General features: G+C 39.1%; 1 protein-coding gene across 3 annotated transcripts in view; it reads right to left on the reverse strand.

The window, feature by feature from the left end:
* Nucleotides 1-22,612, reverse strand: part of GMPS (guanosine monophosphate synthase) — a 114,644-nt gene that overhangs the window by 14,033 nt on the left and 77,999 nt on the right. For all 3 annotated transcript variants that reach the window (XM_027113539.1, XM_027113548.1, XM_027113556.1), the window contains 2 exons: nucleotides 1,702-1,853; nucleotides 436-609 (listed from right to left, as the gene is read on the reverse strand). In XM_027113539.1, coding sequence (XP_026969340.1) covers nucleotides 436-609; nucleotides 1,702-1,853 — 326 coding nt within the window. The remainder of the gene's footprint in view (nucleotides 1-435; nucleotides 610-1,701; nucleotides 1,854-22,612) is intronic.

Below are 22,612 nucleotides of genomic sequence, written 5' to 3' on the forward strand. Positions count from 1 at the left end.
TGTGTGTATATATATATATATACACACACACACACACACACACACACACATACACACACACACACACACACAGAATATTATTCAGCTTAAAAAGGAAATCCTATCACATGCTACAATATGGATGAAACTTGAGGACTTATACTAAGTGAAATAAGCCAGTCACAAAAAAACAAATGCTGTATGATTTCACTTATGAGGTATTTAAAGTAGTCAAATTCATTGAAACAGAAATTAGAATGGTAGGTTACCAGGGGTTAGGGAGAGGGAGAAAAGGGTAGCTGTTGCTCAACAGGTATAAAGTTTCAGTTTTGAAAAATGAAAAAGTTACAGAGATCTGTTTCACAACAATACAAATACACTTGACACCAATGAACTGTACACTTAAAAATGGTTAAGGGAGGGAGGTTTTATGCGAAAGTTCTCATAAGCTTTTACCTCCTCTCTCAACTTTCTGATAAGCTCTGTGTCGTTATGATGGGTTTTGATGAGTTCAGCTTTGCCACTTGCAACAAGGGATGCACTTTCAATTAGATCAGGCCGTAAAGTACCTTGGGCAAGGAAAACCTCCTCTGGTTTCAGGTTCATTTCTCCAATTACTTCATTGGCAATCTACAAACAACAGGAGTAAACCAGCCTTTTAAGAGATGCATTCTTCTAAAAGACAGCAACATTTTATATTTTCAGCTAAATTTCTTAAAGAGTCTTTTTGCAATATTGACCAGGAGATGAAATCTACCGTGCTCCAAAATAAACTCCTTTAAGAACACATGCTTATAAAAAGAAATGAAATTGAGTTATTTGTAGTGAGGTGGATGAACCTAGAGTCTGTCATACACAGTGAAGTAAGTCAGAAAGAGAAAAACAAATACTGTATGCTAACGCATATATATGGAATCTAAAAAAAAATGGTTCTGATGAAACTAGGGGCAGGATAGGAATAAAGATGCAGACGTAGACAATTGACTTGAGGACACGGGGAGGGAGAAGGGTAAGCTGGGACAAAGTGAGAGAGTGGCATGGACATACACACACTACCAAATGTAAAATAGATAGCTAGTGGAAAGCAGCTGCATAGGACAGGGAGATCAGCTCGGTGCTTTGTGACCACCTAGAGGGGTGGGATAGGGAGGGTGGGAATGAGACTTAAGAGGGAGGGGGTATGGGGAACATATGTATACATATAGATGATTCACGTTGTTATACAGCAGAAACTAACACAACATTGTAAAGCAATTATACTCCAATAAAGATGTAAAAAAAGAGAGAGACAAAATATTAGCAATAAAAAAGTAAAAAAAAACACATTGTCAATGTCAACCAACTATACATTAATAAAATTTTTTTAAAAGTCAAAAAAACCCTCAAAACACATGCTTAATGTGATTCAAAAAGGTATATGAACATTCCCATCAAAAGCCTAAAAAAATCTAGCCATTACCCAAAGAACTAAAATCTAATATCAACTGAAAATATCTATTCTTAAGCAGTGAAAACAACAAACTGAAAACATAAGTACATATGTTTTTTAAAAACATAAAACAGTTTTTACTAAGTCAGTATAATAGCAATATATCGTAAAACTCTTAGCCAACAAAAGAATCAAAATTAGTCACAAAATTTGGTTATTTGGTATAATGATAAGGAAAAAAATACTAAAATTCACATCGAAAATAGTACACATTGAAGATATTAAAAAGGTACCTTAACAAAAGTATCCCCAATGATTTTTCTTTTCTCCTCAGGACTCGTAGTCATATTTAAGGTTTTGCTAATTCTCTTTCGTGGAGTTCTGTCTTCATCTGATATTGGTAGAGTTGTTGTTCCATTGTAGAAAGAATGAGCAGCATTTATCACTGGGTAAGAGGAGAGAAGCATGTTTTAAACTAACATGATATTTGAAAATCATAAATGATAGGTCAAACTACAAACAGAAAACCCAGATGGATCCTCTGATCTCCCCGTAATTTGCCTGCATATTCTAGAACTACCAGTAAACTATGACTGACAGAGTCCATACACAGGCACTCACTGAATCTTGTTCCATTAAGAATCGTGTGGCATTAATTCTAGGGCCAGGGACTTCCCTGGTGGCACAGTGGTTAAGATATCATGCTCCCAATGCAGGGGGCCTGGGTTTGATCCCTGGTCAGGGAACTAGATTCCACATGCATGCCACAACTAAGAGTTCGCATGACACAACTAAGGAGCCAGCGAGACGCAACTAAGGAGCCTGCCTGCTACAACTAAGACCTGGCGCAACCAAATAAATAAATATTAATTATCTAGGGCCATAATATCACAAATTATGCTAACTGCCTCCCATCTTATTCAGTGCTTCACCACAGCAACAAGCAAAACCCCAACAAGAAGGATTACCCCAAGGGAATCAAAGCAGTGGTACATACACAGGGATCAAAGCCCTCAGAAGTGCACACTGACCAGTCTCTTGAAAAACCGAGATCTATAAACACATATTTAGTGATCCTTGGTTGTCTCTTTATTTTTTTCTGAATTTCAGTTTATATTTTATACAGCAGATTCTTATTAGTTACCTATTTTATACATATTGGTGTACATAGGTCAATCCCAACCTCCCAATTCATCCCACCCCCGCCAACACCCGCGTTCCCTCCTTGGTGTCCATACGTTTGTTCTGTACATCTATGTCTCCATTTCTGCTTTGCAAACCAGTTCACGTGTACCATTTTTCTAGACTCCACATACATGAGTTAATATACGATATATTTTTTTCCCTTTCTCACTTACTTCACTCTGTATGGCAGTCTCTAGGTCCATCAACGTCTCTACAAATGACCCAATTTTGTTCCATTTTATGGCTGGGTAATATTCCACTGTATATATGTACCACATCTTTATCCATTCGTCTGCTAATGGGCATTTAGGTTGCTTCCATGACCTGGCTATTGTAAATAGTGCTGCAATGAACACTGGGGTGCACGTGTCTTTTTCAATTATGGTTTTCTCTGGGTATATGCCCAGTAGTGGGATTGCTGAATCATATAGTAATTCTGTTTTTAGTTTTTTAAGGAGCCTCCATACTGTTCTCCATAGTGGCTGTATCAATTTACATTCCCACCAACAGTGCAAGAGGGTTCCCTTTTCTCCACACCCTCTCCAGCACTTGTTGTTTGTAGACTTTCTGATGATGCCGACCATTCTAACTCATGTGAGGTGATACCTCATTGTAGTTTTGATGTGCATTTCTCTAATAATTAGTGATGTTGAGCAGCTTTTCATGTGCCTCTTGGCCATCTGTATGTCTCCTTTGGAGAATGTCTACTTAGGTCTTCTGCCCATTTTTTGATTGGGTTGTTTTTTAAATATTGAGCTGCATGAGCTGTTTATATATTTTGGAGATTAATCCTTTGTCCGTTGATTCGTTTCCAAATATTTTCTCCCATTCTGAAGGTTGTCTTTTCGTCTTTTTGCCTTGTTTATAGTTTCCTTTGCTGTGCAAAAGCTTTGAAGTTTCATTAGGCCCCATTTGTTTACATTTCCATTACTCTAGGAGGTGGGTCAAAAAAGATGTTGCTGTGGTTTATGTCAAAGAGTGTTCTTCCCATGTTTTCCTCTGAGTTTTATAGTGTCTGGTCTTACATTTAGGTCTTTAATCCATTTTGAGCTTATTTTTGTGTATGGTGTTAGGGAGTGTTCTAATTTCATTCTTTTACATGTAGCTTTCCAGTTTTCCCATCATCATTTATTGAACAAACTGTCTTTCCTCCATTGTATATCCTTGATCCTTTCTAATATATTAGTTGACCATAGGTGCGTGCGTTTATCTCTGGGCTTTCTATCCTGTTCCATTGATCTGTATTTCTGTTTTTATGCCAGTACCATACTGCTTTGATGACTGTAGCTTTGCAATATACTCTGAAGTCATGGAATCTGATTCCTCCAGCTCTGTTTTTTTCCGACAAGATTGCTTTCGCTATTTGGGGGCTTTTGTATCTCCATACAGAGATACAGATTTTAAGATTTCTTGTTCCAGTTCTGTAAAAAAAATGCCACTAGTAACCTGATAGGAATTGCACTGAATCTGTAGACTGCTTTGGGGAGTACAGTCATTTTCACAATGTTGATTCCCCCAATCCAACAATATGGTACATCTCTCCATCTGTTTATGTCATCTTTGATTTCTTTCATCAGTGTCTTACAGTTTTCTGAGTAGAGGTATTTTTTTTTCAAATGCACTTTTTTAATAAACATCTTTATTTGAGTATAATTGCTTTACAATGGTGTGTTACCTTCTGCTTTATAACAAAGGGAATCACTTATACATATACATATGTCCCCATATCTCTTCCCTCCTGCATCTCCCACCCTCCAACCCTCCCTAACCCACCCCGCTAGGTGGTCACAAAGCACCAAGGTATTCTACCTGTGCTTTGTGGCTGCTTCCCACTAGCTACCTATTTTAAATTTGATAGTGTATATATGCCCAGGCCACTCTTTCCCTTTGTCAGAGCTTAACCTTCCCCCTCCCCGAACCCTCAGGTCCATTTTCTAGTAGGTCTGTGTCTTTATTCCCGATGTGCCTCTAGGTTCTTCATGACCTTTTATTTTTTTTCAGATTCCATATATATGTGTTAGCGTACGGTATTTGTTTTTCTCTTTCTGACTGACTTCACTCTGTATGACAGACTCTAGGTCCATCCACCTCACTAGAAATAAAAAAAATTTCGTTTCTTTTTATGCCTGAATAATATTCCATTGTTTATATGTGCCACATCTTCTTTATCTATTCATCTGTTGCTAGACATTTAGGTTGCTTCCATATCCTGGCTATAGTAAATTGAGCTTCAATGAACATATTCGTACATGACTCTTTTTGAATTATGGTTTTCTCAGGGTATATGCCCAGTAGTGGGATTGCTGGGACGTATGATAGTTCTATTTTTAGTTTTTAAAGGAACGTCCATACTGTTCTCCATAGTGGCTGTATCAATTTACATTCCCACCAGCAGTGCAAGAGTGTTCCCTTTTCTCCACACCCTCTCTAGCATTTACTGTTTGTAGATTTTTTGATGATGGCCATTCTGACCGGTGTGAGATGATCTCATTGTAGTTTTGATTTGCATTGCTCTGATGATTAATGGTGTTGAGCATTCTTTCATGTGTCTGTTGGCAACCTGTATATCGTCTTTGGAAAAAAGTCTATTTAGGGCTTCTGCCTAGGTTTGGATTGAGTTGTTTGTTTTTTTGATATTGAGCTGTATGAGTTGCTTGTAAATTTTGGAGATTAATCCTTTGTCAGTTGCTTCATTTGCAAATATTTTCTCCCATTCTGAGGGTTGTCTTTTCATCTTGTTTATGGTTTCCTTTGCTGTGCAAAAGCTTTGAAGTTTCATTAGGTCCCATTTGTTTCTTGTTTTTATTTTCATTTCTCTAGGAGGTGGGTCAAAAAGGATCTTGCTGTGACTTATGTCACAGAGTGTTCTACCTATATTTTCCTCTATGAGTTTGATAGCGTCTGGCCTTACATTTAGGTGTTTAATCGATTTTGAGTTTATTTTTGTGTATGGTGTTAGGGAGTGTTCTAATTTCATTCTTTTACATGTAGCTGTCCAGTTTTCCCAGCACCACTTACTGAAGAGGCTGTCTTTTCTCCACTGTATATACTTTCCTCCTTTATCAAAGATAAGGTGACCATATGTGCATGGCTTTATCTCTGGGCTTTCTATTCTGTTCCATTGATCTATATTTCCGTTTTTGTGCCAGTACCATACTGTCTTCATTACCATAGCTTTGTAGTAGACTCTGAAGTCAGGTAGCCTAATTCCTCCAGCTCCGTTTTTCTTTCTCAAGATTTCTTTGGCTAATCGGGGTCTTTTGTGTTTCCATACATATTGTGAAATTTTTTGTTCAAGTTCTGTGAAAATTGCCATTGGGAGTTTGATAGGGATTGCATTGAATCTGTAGATTGCTTTGGGTCGTAGAGTCATTTTCACAATGTTGGTTCTTCCAATCCAAGAACATGGTATATCTCTCCATGTGTTTCTATAATCTTTAATTTCTTTCATCAGTGTCTTATAATTGTCTGAATACAGGTCTTTAGTCTACTTAGGTGGGTTTATTCCTAGATATTTTATTCTTTTTGTTGCAGTGGTAAATGGGAGTGTTTTCTTTATTTCACTTTCAGATTTTTCATCATTAGTGTATAGGAATGCAAGAGATTTCTGTCCATTAATTTTGTACCCTGTTACTTTACCAAATTCATTGATTAGCTCTTGTAGTTTTCTGGTAGCATCTTTAGGATACTCTATGTATAGTATCATGTCATCTGCAAACAGTGACAGCTTTACTTCTTTTCCAATTTAGATTCCTTTTATTTCTTTTTCTTCTCTGACTGCTGTGGCTAAAACTTCCAAAACTATGTTGAATAAGAGTGGTGAGAGTGGGCAACGTTGTCTTATTCCTGATCTTAGTGGAAATGCTTTCAGTTTTTCACCACTGAGGACGATGTTGGCTGTGGGTTTGTCATATATGGCCTTTATTATGTTGAGGAAAGTTCCCTCTGTGCCTACTTTCTAGAGGGCTTTTATCATAAATGGGTGTTGAATTTTATCATAAGTTTTGCCTGCATCTATTGAGATGATCATATGGTGTTTCTCCTTCAATTTGTTAATATGGTGTATCACATTGATTGATTTGCATATATTGAAGAATCCTTGAATTCCTGGGATAAACCCCACGTGATCATGGTGCATGATCCCTTTAATGTGCTGTTGGATGCTGTTTCCTAGTATTTTGTTGAGGATTTTTGCATCTATGTTCATCAGTGATATTGGCCTGTAGTTTTCTTTCTTTGTGACATCTTTGTCTGGTATTGGTATCAGGGTGATGGAGGCCTTGTAGAAGGAGTTTGGGAGTGTTCCTCACTCTGCTATATTTTGGAAGAGTTTGAGAAGGATAGGTGTTAGCTCTTCTCTAAATGTTTGATAGAATTCACCTGTGAAGCCATCTGGTCCTGGGCTTTTGTTTGTTGGAAGATTTTTAATCACAGTTTCAATTTCAGTGCTTGTGATTTGTCTGTTCATATTTTCTATTTCTTCCTGGTTCAGTCTTGGAAGGTCATATCTTTCTAAGACTTGGTGCATTTCTTCCAGGTTGTCCATTTTACTGGCATATACTTGCTTGTAGTACTCTCCCATGATCCTTTGTATTTCTGCTGTGTCAGTTGTTACTTCTCCTTTTTTGTTTCTAATTCTATTGATTTAAATCTTGTCCCTATTTTTCTTGATGAGTCTGGCTAATGGTTTGTCAATTTTGTTTATCTTCTCAAAGAACCGGCTTTTACTTTTATTGCTCTTTGCTATCGTTTCCTTCATTTCTTTTTCATTTATCTATGATGTAATCTTTATGATTTCTTTTCTTCTGCTACCTTTGGGTTTTTTTTATTCTTCTTTCTCTAATTGCTTTAGGTGTAAGCTTAGGTTGTTTATTTGAGATGATTGTTTCTTAAGGTAGGATTGTATTGCTATAAACTTCCCTGTTAGAATTGTTTTGCTGCATCCCATAGGTTTTGGGTCATCGTGTGTTCACTGTTATTTGTCTCTAGGCATTTTTTGATTTCCTCTTTGATTTCTTCACTGATCTCTTGGTTATTAAGTAGTGTATTGTTTAGCCTCCATGTGTTTGTATTTTTTTACAGATTTTTTCCTGTACTTAATATCTAGTCTCATAGCATTCTGGTCATAAAAGATACCTGATACGATTTCAATTTTCTTAAATTTACTACGGATTGACATGTGACCCAAGATATAATATATCCTGGAGAATGTTAAATAAGCACTTCAGAAGAATGTGTATTCTGTTGTTTTTGGATGGAATGTCCTATAAATATCAATTAAGTCCATCTTGTTTAATGTATCATTTAAAGCTTGTGTTTCCTTATTTTCAGTTTGGATGATGTGTCCATTGGTGAAAGTGGGGTGTTAAAGTACCCTACTATTATTGTGTTATTGTCGATTTCCTCTTTTACGGCTGTTAGCATTTGCCTTTTGTATTGAGGTGCTCTTATGTTGGATGCATAAATTTTTACAATTGTTATATCTTCTTCTTGGATCAATCCTTTGATCATTATATAGTGTCCTTTGTCTCTTGTAATAGTCTTTTTTTTAAAGTCTATTTTGTCCGATATGAGAATTGTTACTCCAGCTTTGATTTTCATTTGCATGGAGTATATTTTTCCATCCCCTCACTTTCAGTCTGTATGCATCCTTAGGTCTGAAGTGGGTCTCTTGTAGACAGCATATATACGGACCTTGTTTTTGTATCTAATCAGCCAGTCTATGTCTTTTGGTTGGAGCATTTAATCCATTTACATTTTAGGTAATTATCGATATGTATGTTCCTATTACCATTTTCTTAATTGTTTGGGTTTGTTATTGTAGGTCTTTTCTTTCTCTTGTGTTTCCTGCCTAGAGAAGTTCTTTTAGCATTTGTTGTAAAGCTGGTTTGGTGGTGCTGAACTCGCTTAGCGTTTGCTTGTCTGTAAAGATTTTAATTTCTCTGCCAAATCTGAATGAGATCCTTGCTGGGTAATCTTGGTTGTAGGTTTTTCTCCTTCATCACTTTAAATATGTCCTGACACTCCCTTCTGGCTTGCAGTTTCAGCTGAAAGATCAGCTGTTAACCTTAAGGGGATTCCCTGGTGTGTTATTTGTTGTTTTTCCCTTGCTGCTTTTAATATTTTTTCTTTGTATTTAATTTTTGATAGTTGGATTAATATGTGTCTTGGCATGTTTCGCCTTGTATTTATCCTGTATGGAACTCTCTTTGCTTCCTGGACTTGATTAACTATTTCCTTTCTCATATTAGGGAACTTTTCAACTATAATCTCTTCAAATATTTTCTCAGTTCATTTCTTATTCTCTTCTTCTTCTGGGATCCCTAAAATTCGAATGTTGGTGCGTTTAATGTTGTCCCACAGGTCTCTGACTGTCCTCAATTCTTTTCATCCTTTTTTCTTTATTCTGCTCTGCAGTAGTTATTTCCACTATTTTATCTTCTAGGTCACTTATCCGATCTTCTGCCTCAGTTATTCTGTTATTGATCCCTTCTAGAGAATTTTAAATTTCATTTATCGTGTTGTTCATCACTGTTTGTTTGCTCTTTAGTTCTTCTAGGTCCTTGTTAAACATTTCTTATATGTTCTCCATTCTATTTCCAAGATTTCTGATCATCTTTACTATCACTATTCTGAATTCTTTTTCAGGTAGACTGCCTATTTGCTCTTCATTTGTTAGGTCTGGTTGGTTTTTACACTGCTCCTTCATCTGCTGTGTGTTTCTCTATTTTCTCATTTTGCTTAACTTACTGTGTTTGGGGTCTCCTTTTTGCAGGCTGCAGGTCTGTAGTTCCCGTTGTTTTTGGTGTCTGTCCCCAGTGGCTAAAGTTGGTTCAGTGGGTTGTGTAGGCTTCCTGGTGGAGGGGACTAGTGCCTGTGTTCTGGTGGATGAGGCTGAATCTTGTCTTTCTGGTGGGCAGGTCCACGACTGGTGGTGTGTTTTGGGGTGTCTGTGGCCTTTTTATGATTTTAGGCAGCCTCTCTGCTAATGGGTGGGGTTGTGTTCCTGTCTTGCTAGTTGTTTGGCACAGGGTGTCCAGCACTGTAGCTTGCTGGTCATTAAGTGAAGCTGGGTCTTCGTACTGAGATGCAGATCTCTGGGAGATTTTTGCCATTTGATATTATGTGGAGCTGGGAGGTCTCTTGTGGACCAGTGTCCTGAAGTTGGCTCTCCCACCTCAGTGGCACAGCCCTGACGCCTGGCTGAGGCACCAAGGCTCAGAATAAAATGGAGAAAAGAAAGAAAGAAAAGAAACAAAAAAAAGAAAGAAAGAAGATAAAATAAAGTAAAATAAAGTAAAATAAAAAAATATTTTAAAAAATTTTTAAGTAATTAATAAAAAACAAAAACACACACACAGATGCCTAGGACAAATGGTAAAAGCAAAGCTATAAAGACAAAATCACACAAAAGCATACACATACACACTCACAAAAAGAGAAAAAGGGAGAAATATATATATATCCTTGCTCCCAAAGTCCACCTCCTCAATTTGGGATGATTCGTTGCCTATTCAGGTATTCCACAGATGCAGGGTACTTGAAGTGCATTGTGGAGATTTAATCTGCTGCTCCTGCTGCTGCTGGGAGAAATTTCCCTTTCTCTTCTTTGTTCACACAGCTCCTGAGGTTCAGCTTTGGCTTTGCACCCGCCTCTTCATGTAGGTCACCTGAGGGCCTCTGTTCTTCACTCAGACAGGACGGGGTTAAAGGAGCAGCTGATTCGGGGGCTCTGGCTCACTCAGGCCAGGGGGATGGAGGGGTACAGAATGCGGAGCGAACCTGCCACGGCAGAGGTCAGAGTGACGATGCACCAGCCTGAGGTATGCAGTGTTCTCCCGGGGAAGTTGTCCCTGGATCACGGAACCCTGGCAGTGGCGGGCTACACAGGCTCCCGGGAGGGACGGTATGGATAGTGACCTGTGCTTGCACATAGGCTTCTTGGTGGCTGCAGTAGCAGCCTTAGCGTCTCATGCCTGTCTCTGGGGTCTGCGCTGCTAGCCGCCTGAGTACAGGTCTTTTAACTCCATTGGTAGGTTTATTCCTAGGTATTTTATTTTATTTGTTGTAGTGGTGAATGGAATTCTTTCCTTAATTGTTCTTTCTGATCTTCTGTTGTTAGTGTATAGGAATGCAAGAGGTTTCGGTATGTTGATTTTGTATCCTGCAACTTTACCAAATTCATTGATTAGCTCTGGTAGTCTTCTGGTAGCATCTTTAGGATTTTCTAAGTATAAGTATCATGTCATCTGCAGCGACAGTTTTACTTCTTCTTTTCCGGTTTGTATTCCTTTTATTTCTTTTTCTTCTCTGGTTGCCATGGCTAGGACTTCCAAAATTATGTTGAATAACAGCAGCGAGAGTGGACATCCTTGTCTTGTTCCTGATCTTAGAGAAAATGCTTTCAGTTTTTCACCATTGAGAATGATGTTTGCTGTGGGTTTGTCGTATATGGCCTTTATTATGTTCAGATAGGTTCCCTCTATGCCCACTTTCTGGACAGTTTTTATTCTTAGCATAAATGATGTTGAATTTTGTCAAAAGCTTTTTCTGCATCTATTGAGATGATCATATAGTTTGTATTTTTCAAGTTGTTAATATAGTGTATCACATTTATTGATTTGTGTATATTGAAGAAGCCTTGAAACGCTGGGATAAACCCCACTTGATCATGGTGTATGATCCTTTTAATGTCCTGTTGGATTCTGTTTGCTAGTATTTTGTTGAGGATTTTTGCATCTACATTCATCAGTGATATTGGTGTGTCATTTTCTTTTTTTGTAGTATCTTTATCTGGTTTCGGTATCAGGGTGATGGCGGCCTCATACAATGAGTTTGGGAGTGTTCCTTCCTCTGTAATTTTTTGGAAGAGTTTGAGAAGGATGGGTGTTAGCTCTTCTCTAAATGCTTGAGAGAATTCACCTGTGAAGCCATGTGGTCCAGGACTTTTGTTTGCTGGAAGATTTTTAATCACAGTTTCAATTTCTTTACTTGTGATTGATCTATTCATATTTTCTATTTCTTCCTGGTTCAGTCTTGGAAGGTTATACCTTTCTAAGAAGTTGTCTATTTCTTCCAGGTTGTCCATTTTATTGGCACAGAGTTGCTTGTAGCAGTCTCTTAGGATGCTTTGTATTTCTGCCGTGTCCATTGTAACATTCCCTTTTTCATTGCTAATTTTATTGATTTGAGTCCTCTCCCTCTTTTTCTTGATGAGTTTGGCTAAAGCTTCATCAATTTTGTTTATCTTCTCAAATAACCAGCTTTTAGTTTTATTGATCTTTGCTAGCATTCCCCCTTTTTTTTTCATTTATTTCTGATTTGAAAATGATTTCTTTCCTTCTACTAACTGGGTTTTGTTTGTTCTTCGTTCTGTAGTTCCTTTAGGTGTAAGATTAGATTGTTTATTTGAGATTTTTCTTGTTTCCTGAGATAGGATTGTATTGTTATAAACTTCCCTCTTAGAACTGCTTTCGTTGCATCCCATAGGTTTTGGATTGTCGTGTTTTTGTTGTCATTTGTCTCTAGATATTTTCTGATTTCCTCTTTGATTTCTTCAGTGATCTCTTAGTTATTTAACTTATTGTTTAGCCTTCATGTGTTTGTGTTTTTTAACATTTTTCTCCCTGTAAGTGACTTCTAATCTCATAGCAGTGTGGTCAGAAAAGATGCTTCATATGATTTCAATTTTCTTAAATTTACCAAGGCTTGATTTGTGACCCAAGATGTGACCTAACCTGGAGAATGTTCTGTGTGCACTTGAGAAGAAAGTGTAATCTCCTGTTTTTGAATGGAATGTCCTATAAATATCAATTAACTCTATCTTGTCTATTGTGTCATTTAAAGCTTGTGTTTCCTTATTAATCTTCTGTCTGGATGATCTGCCCATTGGTGTAATGAGGTGTTAAAGCCCCACACTATTACTGTGTTATTGTCAATTTCCTCTTTTATAGCTGTTAGCATTTCCCTTATGTACTGAGGTGCTCCTATGTTGGGTGCATATATATTTATAATTGTTATATATTCCTGGATTGCTCCCTTAATCATTATATGGTGACCTTCCTTGTCTCTTGCAACATTCTTTATTTTACAGTCTATTTTATCTGATACGAGTATTGCTATCCAGCTTTCCTTTGATATCCATTTGCATAGAGTATCTTTTTCCAACCCCTCACTTTCAATCTGTTTGTATCTGTAGGTGTGAAGTGGGTCTCTTGTAGACAGCATATATATGAGTCTTGCTTTTGTATCATTTCAGCGAGCCTGTGTCTTTTGGTTGGAGCATTTAATCCATTCACGTTTAAGGTAATTATCGATATGTATGTTTCTATTAACGTTTTTTTAATTGTTTTGGGTTTGTTTCTGTAGGTCCTTTTCTTCTCTTGTGTTTCCCACTTAGAGAAGTTCCTTTAGCATTTGTTGTAGAGCTGGTTTGCTAGTGCTGAATTCTCTTAGCCTTTGCTTGTCTGTAAAGCTTTTGATTTCTCCATCGAAATCGAATGTGATCCTTGCTAGCTAGAGTAATCTTGACTGTAGGTTCTTCCATTTCATCACTTTAAATATATCATGCCACTCCCTTCTGGCTTGTAGATTTTCTGCTGAGAAATCAGCTGTTAACCTTATGGGAGTTCCCTTGTATGTTCTTTGTCATTTTTCCCTTGTTGCTTTCAATAATATTTCTTTGTCTTTAATTTTTGTCAGTTTGTTTACTATGTGTCTCGGCGTGTTTCTCCTTGGGTTTATCCTGCCTGGGACTCTCTGCGCTTCCTGGACTTGGGTGGCATTTTCCTATCCCATGTTAGGGAAATTTATGATTATAATCTCTTCAAATATTTTCTCGGGTCCTTTATCTCTCTGTTCTCCTTCTGGGACCCCTAAAATGTGAATGTTGGTGCATTTAATGTTGTCCCAGAGGTCTCTTAGTCTGTCTTCATTTCTTTCCATTCTTTTTTCTTTATTCTGTTCCACGGCAGTGAATTCCACCATTCTGTCTTCCAGGTCACTTATCTGTTCTTCAGCCTCAGTTATTCTGCTACTGTTTCCGTCTAGTGTATTTTTCATTTCAGTTATTGTATTGTTCATCTGTTTGTTCTTTAATTCTTCTAGGTTTTTGTTCTTTAATTGTTCTAGGTCTTAGTTAAACATTTCTTGGATCATCTCAATCTTTGCCTCCATTCTTTTTCCAAGGTCCTGGATCATCTTCACTATCATTATTCTGAATTCTTTTTTTGGAAGGTTCCCTACCTTCACTTCATTTAATTGTTTTTCTGGGGTTTTATCTTCTTCCTTCATCTGATACACAGTCCTCTGCCTTTTCATTTTGTCTATCATTCTGTGAAGGTGGTTTTTGTTCCACAGGCTGCAGAATTGTAGTTTTTCTTCCTTCTGCTCTCTCTCCAAACCCCACACTCCAGAGGCCCCCCTTTGGCCGTGGTGCCTCTCCCCTTCCACAGAGGTCCTAAGCAGAGGCTCCGCCCCATGCTTGAACATCTCCCTGCCTAGGCCCTGCCCCGAAGGTCTTTTCTGGCTGCATGTGTCCTGAGCCTAGCCCCCGCCTCCCACTCAAACGTCACCCCTGGCTGTTCTTTTAAAGAGCAAAGAATTTAAAAAACTAGGATCTTTATTTGGTAGCAAGGCTGAACAATTGGTGGGCTTCACTGTAAGATGCCAAGGCACCTGGCTACTTCACTGGAGAACACCAGTGAATTTGTGGGTCTTTCTCTTAAGCTGGCCAATTACGCAGAGAAGACACCTCCGATTTCCAGCTTATCAGCACTGTGATAGTTTGAATAGAGGAAGTGGCAAGGGGGAGGGAGATACCATTCAGTACATAAGATTTTTACTTCATCTTACTTCCACCCTCAGCTATGCCTGGTATTGAGATGCCCAAGAACAAAATCTCTCTTGTTTAGCCTAGAGTTTGTAGAGAATAAATCCACAGTCTTCTGATAAGGAGGGATAGCAGCAGTGTGTTCCTGTTTTAAGGAAAAAGGATCTGCTTCTCAGATTTTTAACCAATCCATTTTAGGCTAACCCAGTGAACCAGGTCCCATAGGGGAGTCAATGTTTCCAACTCTTGAGCCTACACGTAAGTCTTCTGTTTTGTTGGCTTCCTTCCCTCACCCCACACCCCAAGGTTTTGGAGTCCTCCATTCTACTATGACAGTTAACAAGGACAGATGCAGGTTTTTGTGGAGCTGAAACTTAAACAACTTGGGGGTCCTCTCCAAGAAAAAGAATAACAAATCAGGAGAGGGAGAAGATGGCGGAAGAGTAAGACGCGGAGATCACCTTCCTCCCCACAGATACATCAGAAATACATCTACATGTGGAACAACTCCTACAGAACACCTACTGAACGCTGGCAGAAGACCTCAGACCTCCCAAAAGACAAGAAACTCCCCACGTACCTGGGTAGGGCAAAAGAAAAAAGAATAAACAGAGACAATAGAATAGGGACGGGACCTGCACCAGTGGGAGGGAGCCATGAAGGAGGAAAGGTTTCCACAAACTAGAAGCCCCTTTGTGGGCGGAGACTGCAGGTGACGGAGCGGGGGAGCTTCGGAGCCATGGAGGAGAGCGCAGCAACAGGGGTGCAGAGGGCAAAGTGGAGAGATTTCCGCAGAGAGGATCGGTGCTGACCAGCAGTCACCAGCCCCAGAGGCTGGTCTGCTCACCTGCTGGGGCGGACGGGGCTGGGAACTGAGGCTCAGGCTTTGGTCTGAGCGCGGGGAGAGGACTGGTGGTGTGAACACAGCCTAAAGGGGTTAGTGCACCAAGATTAGCCAGGAGGGAGTCCAGGAAAAGTCTGGACCTGTCGAAGAGGCGAGAGACTTTTTCTTCCCTCTTTGTTTCCTGGTGCGCGAGGAGAGGGGATTAAGAGCGCGGCTTAAACGAGCTCCAGAGACAGGTTCCAGCCGCGGCTATCAGCACTGACCCCAGAGACAGGCATGGGACGCTAAGGCTACTGCTGCCGCCACCAAGAAGCCTGTGTGCGAGCACAGGTCACTCTCCACACCTCCCTTCTGGGGAGCCTGTGCAGCCCGCTACTGCCACGGTCCAGGGATCCAGGGACAACTTCCCCAGGAGAACACACGGCGTGCCTCAGGCTGGTGCAACGTCATGCCGGCCTCTGTCGCCGCAGGCTCTCCCCACACTCCACCCACACTCCGTACCCCTCCCTCCCCCCAGGCTGAGTGAGCCAGAGCCCCCCGAATCAGCGGCTCCTTTAACCCTGTCCTGTATGAGTGAAGAACAGACACCCTCCGGCGACCTACATGCAGAGGCGGGGCCAAACCCAAAGCTGAACCCCGGGAGCTGTGCGAACAAAGAAGAGAAAGGGAAATCTCTCCCAGCAGCCTCAGGAGCAGCAGATTAAATCTCCACAATCAACTTGATGTACCCTGCATCTGTGAAATACCTGAATAGACAACAAATCATCCCAAACTGAAGAGGTGGACATTGAGAGCAAGATTTATGATTTTTTTCCCCTCTTTCAATTTTTGTGACTGTGTATGTGTAGGCTTCTGTGTGACATTTTGTCTGTATAGCTTTGCTTTCACCATCTGTCCTAGGGTTCTATCTGTCCGTGTTTGTTATTTTTTTTACTTTTTAAATAATTTTTTTCTTAATAATAATTTTTTTATTTTAATTATTTTATTTTACCTTACTTTATGTTATTTTCTTTTATCCCCTTCCTCCCTCCCTTCCTTCCTTCCTTCCTCCCTCCCTCCCTTCTTTCCTTTTCTTCCTTTCTTTCTACTTTTTCTCCCTTTCATTCTGAGCCGTGTGCATGAAAGGCTGTTGGTGCTGCAGCCTGGAGTCAATGCTGTGCCTCTGAGGTGGGAGAGCCAACTTCAGGACACTGATCCACAAGAGACCTCCCAGCTCCACGTAATACCAAACGGTGAAAATCTCCCAGAGATCTCCATTTCAACACCAACACCAAGCTTCACTCAACGACCAGCAAGCTACAGTGTTGGACACACTATGCCAAACAACTAGCAAGACAGGAACACAACCCCACCCATTAGCAGAGAGACTGTCTGAAATCATAATAAGTCCACAGACACCCCAAAACACACCACCAGACGTGGACCTGCTCACCAGAAAGACAAGATCCAGCCTCATCCACCAGAACACATGCACTAGTCCCCTCCACCAAGAAACCTACACAACCCACTGAACCAACTTTAGCCACTGGGGACAGACACCAAAAACAACGGGACTCCGAACCTGCAGCCTGCAAAAAGGAGACACTAAACACAGTAAGATAGGCAAAATGAGAAGATAGAAAAACACACAGCTGATGAAGGAGCAAGATAAAAACCCACCAGACCTAAATGAAGAGGAAATAGGCAGTCTACCTGAAAAAGAATTCAGAATAATGATAGTAAACATGATCCAAAATCTTGGAAACAGAATACAGAAAATGCAAGAAACATTTAAAAAGGATCTAGAAGAACTAAAGACGAAACAAGCAATGATGAACAACACAATAAAAGAAATTAAAAATTCTCTAGGGCTTCCCTGGTGGTGCAGTGGTTGAGAGTCCACCTGGTGATGCAGGGGATGTGGGTTTGTGTCCCGGTCCGGGAGGATCCCACAAGCCGTGGAACGGCTGGGCCTGTGAGCCATGGCCGCTGGGCCTGCGCGTCCGGAGCCTGTGCTCTGCAGTGGGAAAAGCCACAGCAGTGAGAGGCCCGCATACCGCAAAAAAAACAAAACAAAACAAAAAGAAAACTCTAGAAGGGATCAATAGCAGAATAACTGAGGCAGAAGAACGGATAAGTGACCTGGACGATAAAGTAGTGGAAATAATTACTGCAGAGTAGATTAAAGAAAAGAGAAAAAAGGAACTGAGGACAGTCTCAGAGACCTCTGGGACAACATTAAATGCACCAACATTCGAATTATAGGGGTTCCAGAAGAAGAGAAAAAAAAGGGACTGAGAAAATATTTCAAGAGATTATAGTTGAAAACTTCCCTAATATGGGAAAGGAAATAGTTAATCAAGTCCAGGAAGCACATAGAGTCCCATACAGGATAAATCCAAGGAGAAACATGCCAAGACACATATTAATCAAACTGTCAAAGGTTATATACAAAGGAAACATATTAAAAGCAGCAAGAGAAAAACAACAAATAACACAAAAGGGAATCCCCATAAGGTTAACAGCTGATCTTTCAGCAGAAACTCTGCAAGCCAGAAGGGAGTGGCAGGACATATTTAAAGTGATGAAGGAGTAAAACCTACAACCAAGATTACTCTACCCAGCAAGGATCTCATTCAGATTTGATGGAGAAATAAAAACCTTTACAGACAAGCAAAAGCTGAGGGAGTTCAGCACCACCAAACCAGCTTTAAAACAAATGCTAAAGGATCTTCTCTAGGCAAGAAACACAAGAGAATGAAAAGACCTACAATAACAAACCCAAAACAATTAAGAAAATGAGAATAGGGATGTACATATTGATAATTACCTTAAATGTAAATGGATTAAATGCTCCCACCAAAAGACACAGACAGGCTGAATGGATACAAAAACAAGACCCATATATATGCTGTATACAAGAGACCCACTTCAGACCTAGAGACACATACAGACTGGAAGTGAGGGGATGGAAAAAGATATTCCATGCAAATTGAAACCAAAAGAATGCCGGAGTAGCAATTCACATATCAGACAAAATAGACTTTAAAATAAAGACTATTAGAAGAGACAAAGAAGGACACTACATAATACTCAAGGGATCGATCGAAGAAGATATAACAATTGTAAATATTTATGCACCCAACATAGGAGCACCTCAATACATGAGGCAAATACTAACAGCCATAAAAGGGGAAACTGGGGCTTCCCTGGTGGCGCAGTGGTTGAGAGTCTGCCTGCCGATGCAGGGGACACGGGTTCGTGCCCCGGTCCAGGAAGATCCCACATGCCGCGGAGCGGCTAGGCCCATAAGCCATGGCCGCTGAGCCTGCATGTCCAGAGCCTGTGCTCCGCAACAGGAGAAGCCACAACAGTGAGAGGCCCTCATACCGAAAAAAAAAAAAAAAAATCTTCCAACCAACAGACGCCCAGGACCAGATGTCTTCACAGGCGAATTCTTTCAAACATTTAGAGAAGAGCTAACACCTATCCTTCTCAAACTCTTCCAAAATATAGCAGAGGGAGGAACACTCTCAAACTCATTCTACATGGCCACCACCACCCTGATACCAAAACCAGACAAGGATGTCACAAAGAAAGAAAACTAGAGGCCAATTTCTCTGATGAACATAGATGCAAAAATCCTCAACAAAATACTAGTAAACAGAATCCAACAGCACATTAAATGGATCATACACCATGATCAAGTGGGGTTTATTCCAGGAATGCAAGGATTCTTCAATATACGTAAATCAATCAATGTGAGATACCATGTTAACAAATTGCAGGAGAAAAACCATATGGTCTTCCTCAATAGATGCAGAGATAGCTTTCAACAAAATTCAACACCCATTTATGATAAAAACCCTCCAGAAAGTAGGCACAGCGGGAACTTTCCTCAACATAATAAAGGCCATATATGACAAACCCACAGCCAACATAGTCAACAATGGTGAGAAACTGAAAGCATTTCCACTAAGATCAGGAACAAGGCAAGGTTGCCCACTCTCACTACTCTTATTCAACATAGTTTTGGAAGTTTTAGCCACAGCAAAAAGAGAAGAAAAGGAAATAAAAGGAATCCAAATCAGAAAAGAAGAAGTAAAGCTGTCACTGTTTGCAGATGACATGATACTATATATAGAGAATCCTAAAGATGCTACCAGAAAACTACTAGAGTTAATCAATGAATTCAGTAAAGTAGCAGGATACAAAATTAATGCACAGAAATCTCTTGCATTCCTATACACTAATGATGAAAAATCTGAAAGAGAAATCAAGAAAACACTCCCATTCACCATTGCAACAAATAGAATAAAATATCTAGGAATAAACCTATCTAAGGAGACAAAAGGCCTGTATGCAGAAAATTATAAGACACTGATGAAAGAAATTAAAGATTATACAAATAGATGCAGAGATATACTATGTTCTTGGATTGGAAGAATCAACATTGTGAAAATGACTCTACTACCCAAAGCAATCTACATATTCAATGCAATCCCTATCAAACTACCACGGGCATTTTTCACAGAACTAGAACAAAAAATTTCACAACTTGTATGGAAACACAAAAGACCCCGAATAGCCAAAGCAATCTTGAGAATGAAAAAAGGAGCCAGAGGAATTCAGGCTCCCTGACTTCAGACTATACTACAAAGCTACAGTAATCAAGACAGTATGGTACAGGCACAAAAACAGAAAGATAGATCAGTGGAACAGGATAGAAAGCCCAGAGATAAACCCACGCATATATGGTCACCTTATCTTTGATAAAGGAGGCAGGAATGTCCAGTGGAGAAAGGACAGCCTCTTCATAAGTGGTGCTGGGAAAACTGGATAGGTACATGTAAAAGTATGAGATTAGATCAGTCCCTAACAACGTACACAAAAATAAGCTCAAAATGGATTAAAGACCTAAATGTAAGGCCAGAAACTATCAAACTCTTAGAGGAAAACATAGGCAGAACACTCTATGACATAAATCACAGCAAGATCCTTTTTGACCCATCTCCTAGAGAAATGGAAATAAAAACAAAAATAAACAAATGGGACCTAATGAAACTTCAAAGCTTTTGCACAGCAAAGGAAACCATAAACAAGACCAAAAGACAACCCTCAGAATGGGAGAAAATATTTGCAAATGAAGCAACTGACAAAGGATTCATCTCCAAAATTTATAAGCAGCTCATGCAGCTCAATAACAAAAAAACAAACAACCCAATCCAAAAATGGGCAGAAGACCTAAATAGACATTTCTCCAAAGAACATATACAGACTGCCAACAAACACATGAAAGAATGCTCAACATCATTAATCATTAGAGAAATGCAAATCAAAACTACAATGAGATATCATCTCACACCAGTCAGGATGGCCATCATCAAAAAATCTAGAAACAATAAATGCTGGAGAGGGTGTGGAGAAAAGGGAACCCTCTTGCACTGTTGGTGGGAATGTAAGTTGATACAGCCACTGTAGAGAACAGTATGGAGGTTCCTTAAAAAACTACAAATAGAACTACCATATGACCCAGCAATCCCACTACTGGGCATATACCCTGAGAAAACCATAATTCAAAAAGAGTCATGTACCAAAATGTTCATTGCAGCTCTATTTACAATAGCCCGGAGATGGAAACAACCTAAGTGTCCATCATCGGATGAATGGATACACAAGATGTGGCACATATATACAATGGAATATTACTCAGCCATAAAAAGAAATGAAATTGAGCTATTTGTAATGAGGTGGATGGACCTAGAGTCTGTCATACAGAATGAACTAAGTCAGAAAGACAAAGACAAATACTGTATGCTAACCCATATATATGGAATTAAAAAAAAAAATGTCATGAAGAACCTAGAGGTAAGACAGGAATAAAGACACAGACCTACTAGAGAATGGACTTGAGGATATGGGGAGGGGGAAGGGTATTCTGTGGCAAAGTAAGAGAGAGCCATGGACATATATACACTACCAAACGTAAAACAGATAGCTAGTGGGAAGCAGCCGCATAGCACAGGTAGATCAGCTCAGTGCTTTGTGACCACCTAGAGGGGTGGGATAGGGAGGGTGGGAGGGTGGGAGACACAAGAGGGAAGAAATATGGGAACATATGTACGTGTTTAACTGTTTCACTTTGTTATAAAGCAGAAACTAACACACCATTGTAAAGCAATTATACTCCAATAAAGATGTATTAAAAAAAAGAATAATAAATCAGGCATTTTTTAAAATCACAAATTAATACTACCACGGCTAACAGACTATACACAGAAACACTGCAAATCACAAATATAGCACCAAACCCAGACTAAATGTATCCCCAACTCAACGTTTTCTTAGTGTAATCCCAAAATGCCTGCAGCCACTACAAACCCACCCAAAAGAGAGCAAGTTAGAGTGGAAAGAAAAAGTAATCTAAATTAACAGCCAATTGACAAATAACACTAAATATTTTCTGGAAGAATGTACATAAAACATTATCCCAGAAAATTCTGAGAAAGTATAGTAATGAAAGGACATAAATCCAACCATAGATTAAAATGTACTATGAAACTGTCATGATTAAAACAGTTTGGTACTATTTTACATACTGGAGTTAATTTATGAGAAATTACATTGAGGCAACTAGCTAATGCTTGGGAAGAAAAGAAAAAACCTTAATAGCCCCTAATTCCTTATATAATCAATATAAATAAATAAATAAAAATAAAGTAAATTAACGGCAAATTATTAAAATATCTTACTTTCAAATTGCATAAAAATTGTAACTATGAGAAGACACTACTAGGTTCCTTCCCCAGAGTTTGGTAAAGGCTTGGCTAGTGAGCAGCACTGAAATTTAAGCTTCATTAGCTTAACGGACAAAATCTGCATAATCCATCTGCTTTTCACTTTCCAACATCTTTTTGAAACCATCAGACTGCTATTACCTCCTCCCTATTCCTCATTCTTCTGGCATTATACTTGTTTTATGCCTGTACTGTTATTTTAGTGACGTTTCCAAAGGAGAAAGAAATAGACTCATCTTTACTTCATGTTTAACTACAACTCTTCATTTTATACTCAACCTTTTGGCATCAATTCCACTTAAATCAATAATATGTAGTTTATATCATTAAACTACTGACTTAATTTCATTATAGCTATTGCTTACATCTTGTTTTTTTAAAGTATAAAAGATATCCACAAATGTAAAAGCAGTTAAGGCCTAGGAAGATGAACAGAAAGAACAGAATAGTAGCTGGAAAAAGGTAACTTACTGATCTATACATAACATTTGGAGTAATCAAGTTTCCAAATTTATATTGTGACCCCTCTTGAACCAAAAGTAATTACAAGGTAAAAATAAAAAACATTT

The sequence above is a fragment of the Aethalodelphis obliquidens genome, unplaced genomic scaffold, assembly GCF_003676395.1.
Source record: "Aethalodelphis obliquidens isolate GAN/ISIS:26980383/991018 unplaced genomic scaffold, ASM367639v1 scaffold1, whole genome shotgun sequence".
Taxonomy (NCBI): Eukaryota; Metazoa; Chordata; class Mammalia; order Artiodactyla; family Delphinidae; genus Aethalodelphis; species Aethalodelphis obliquidens.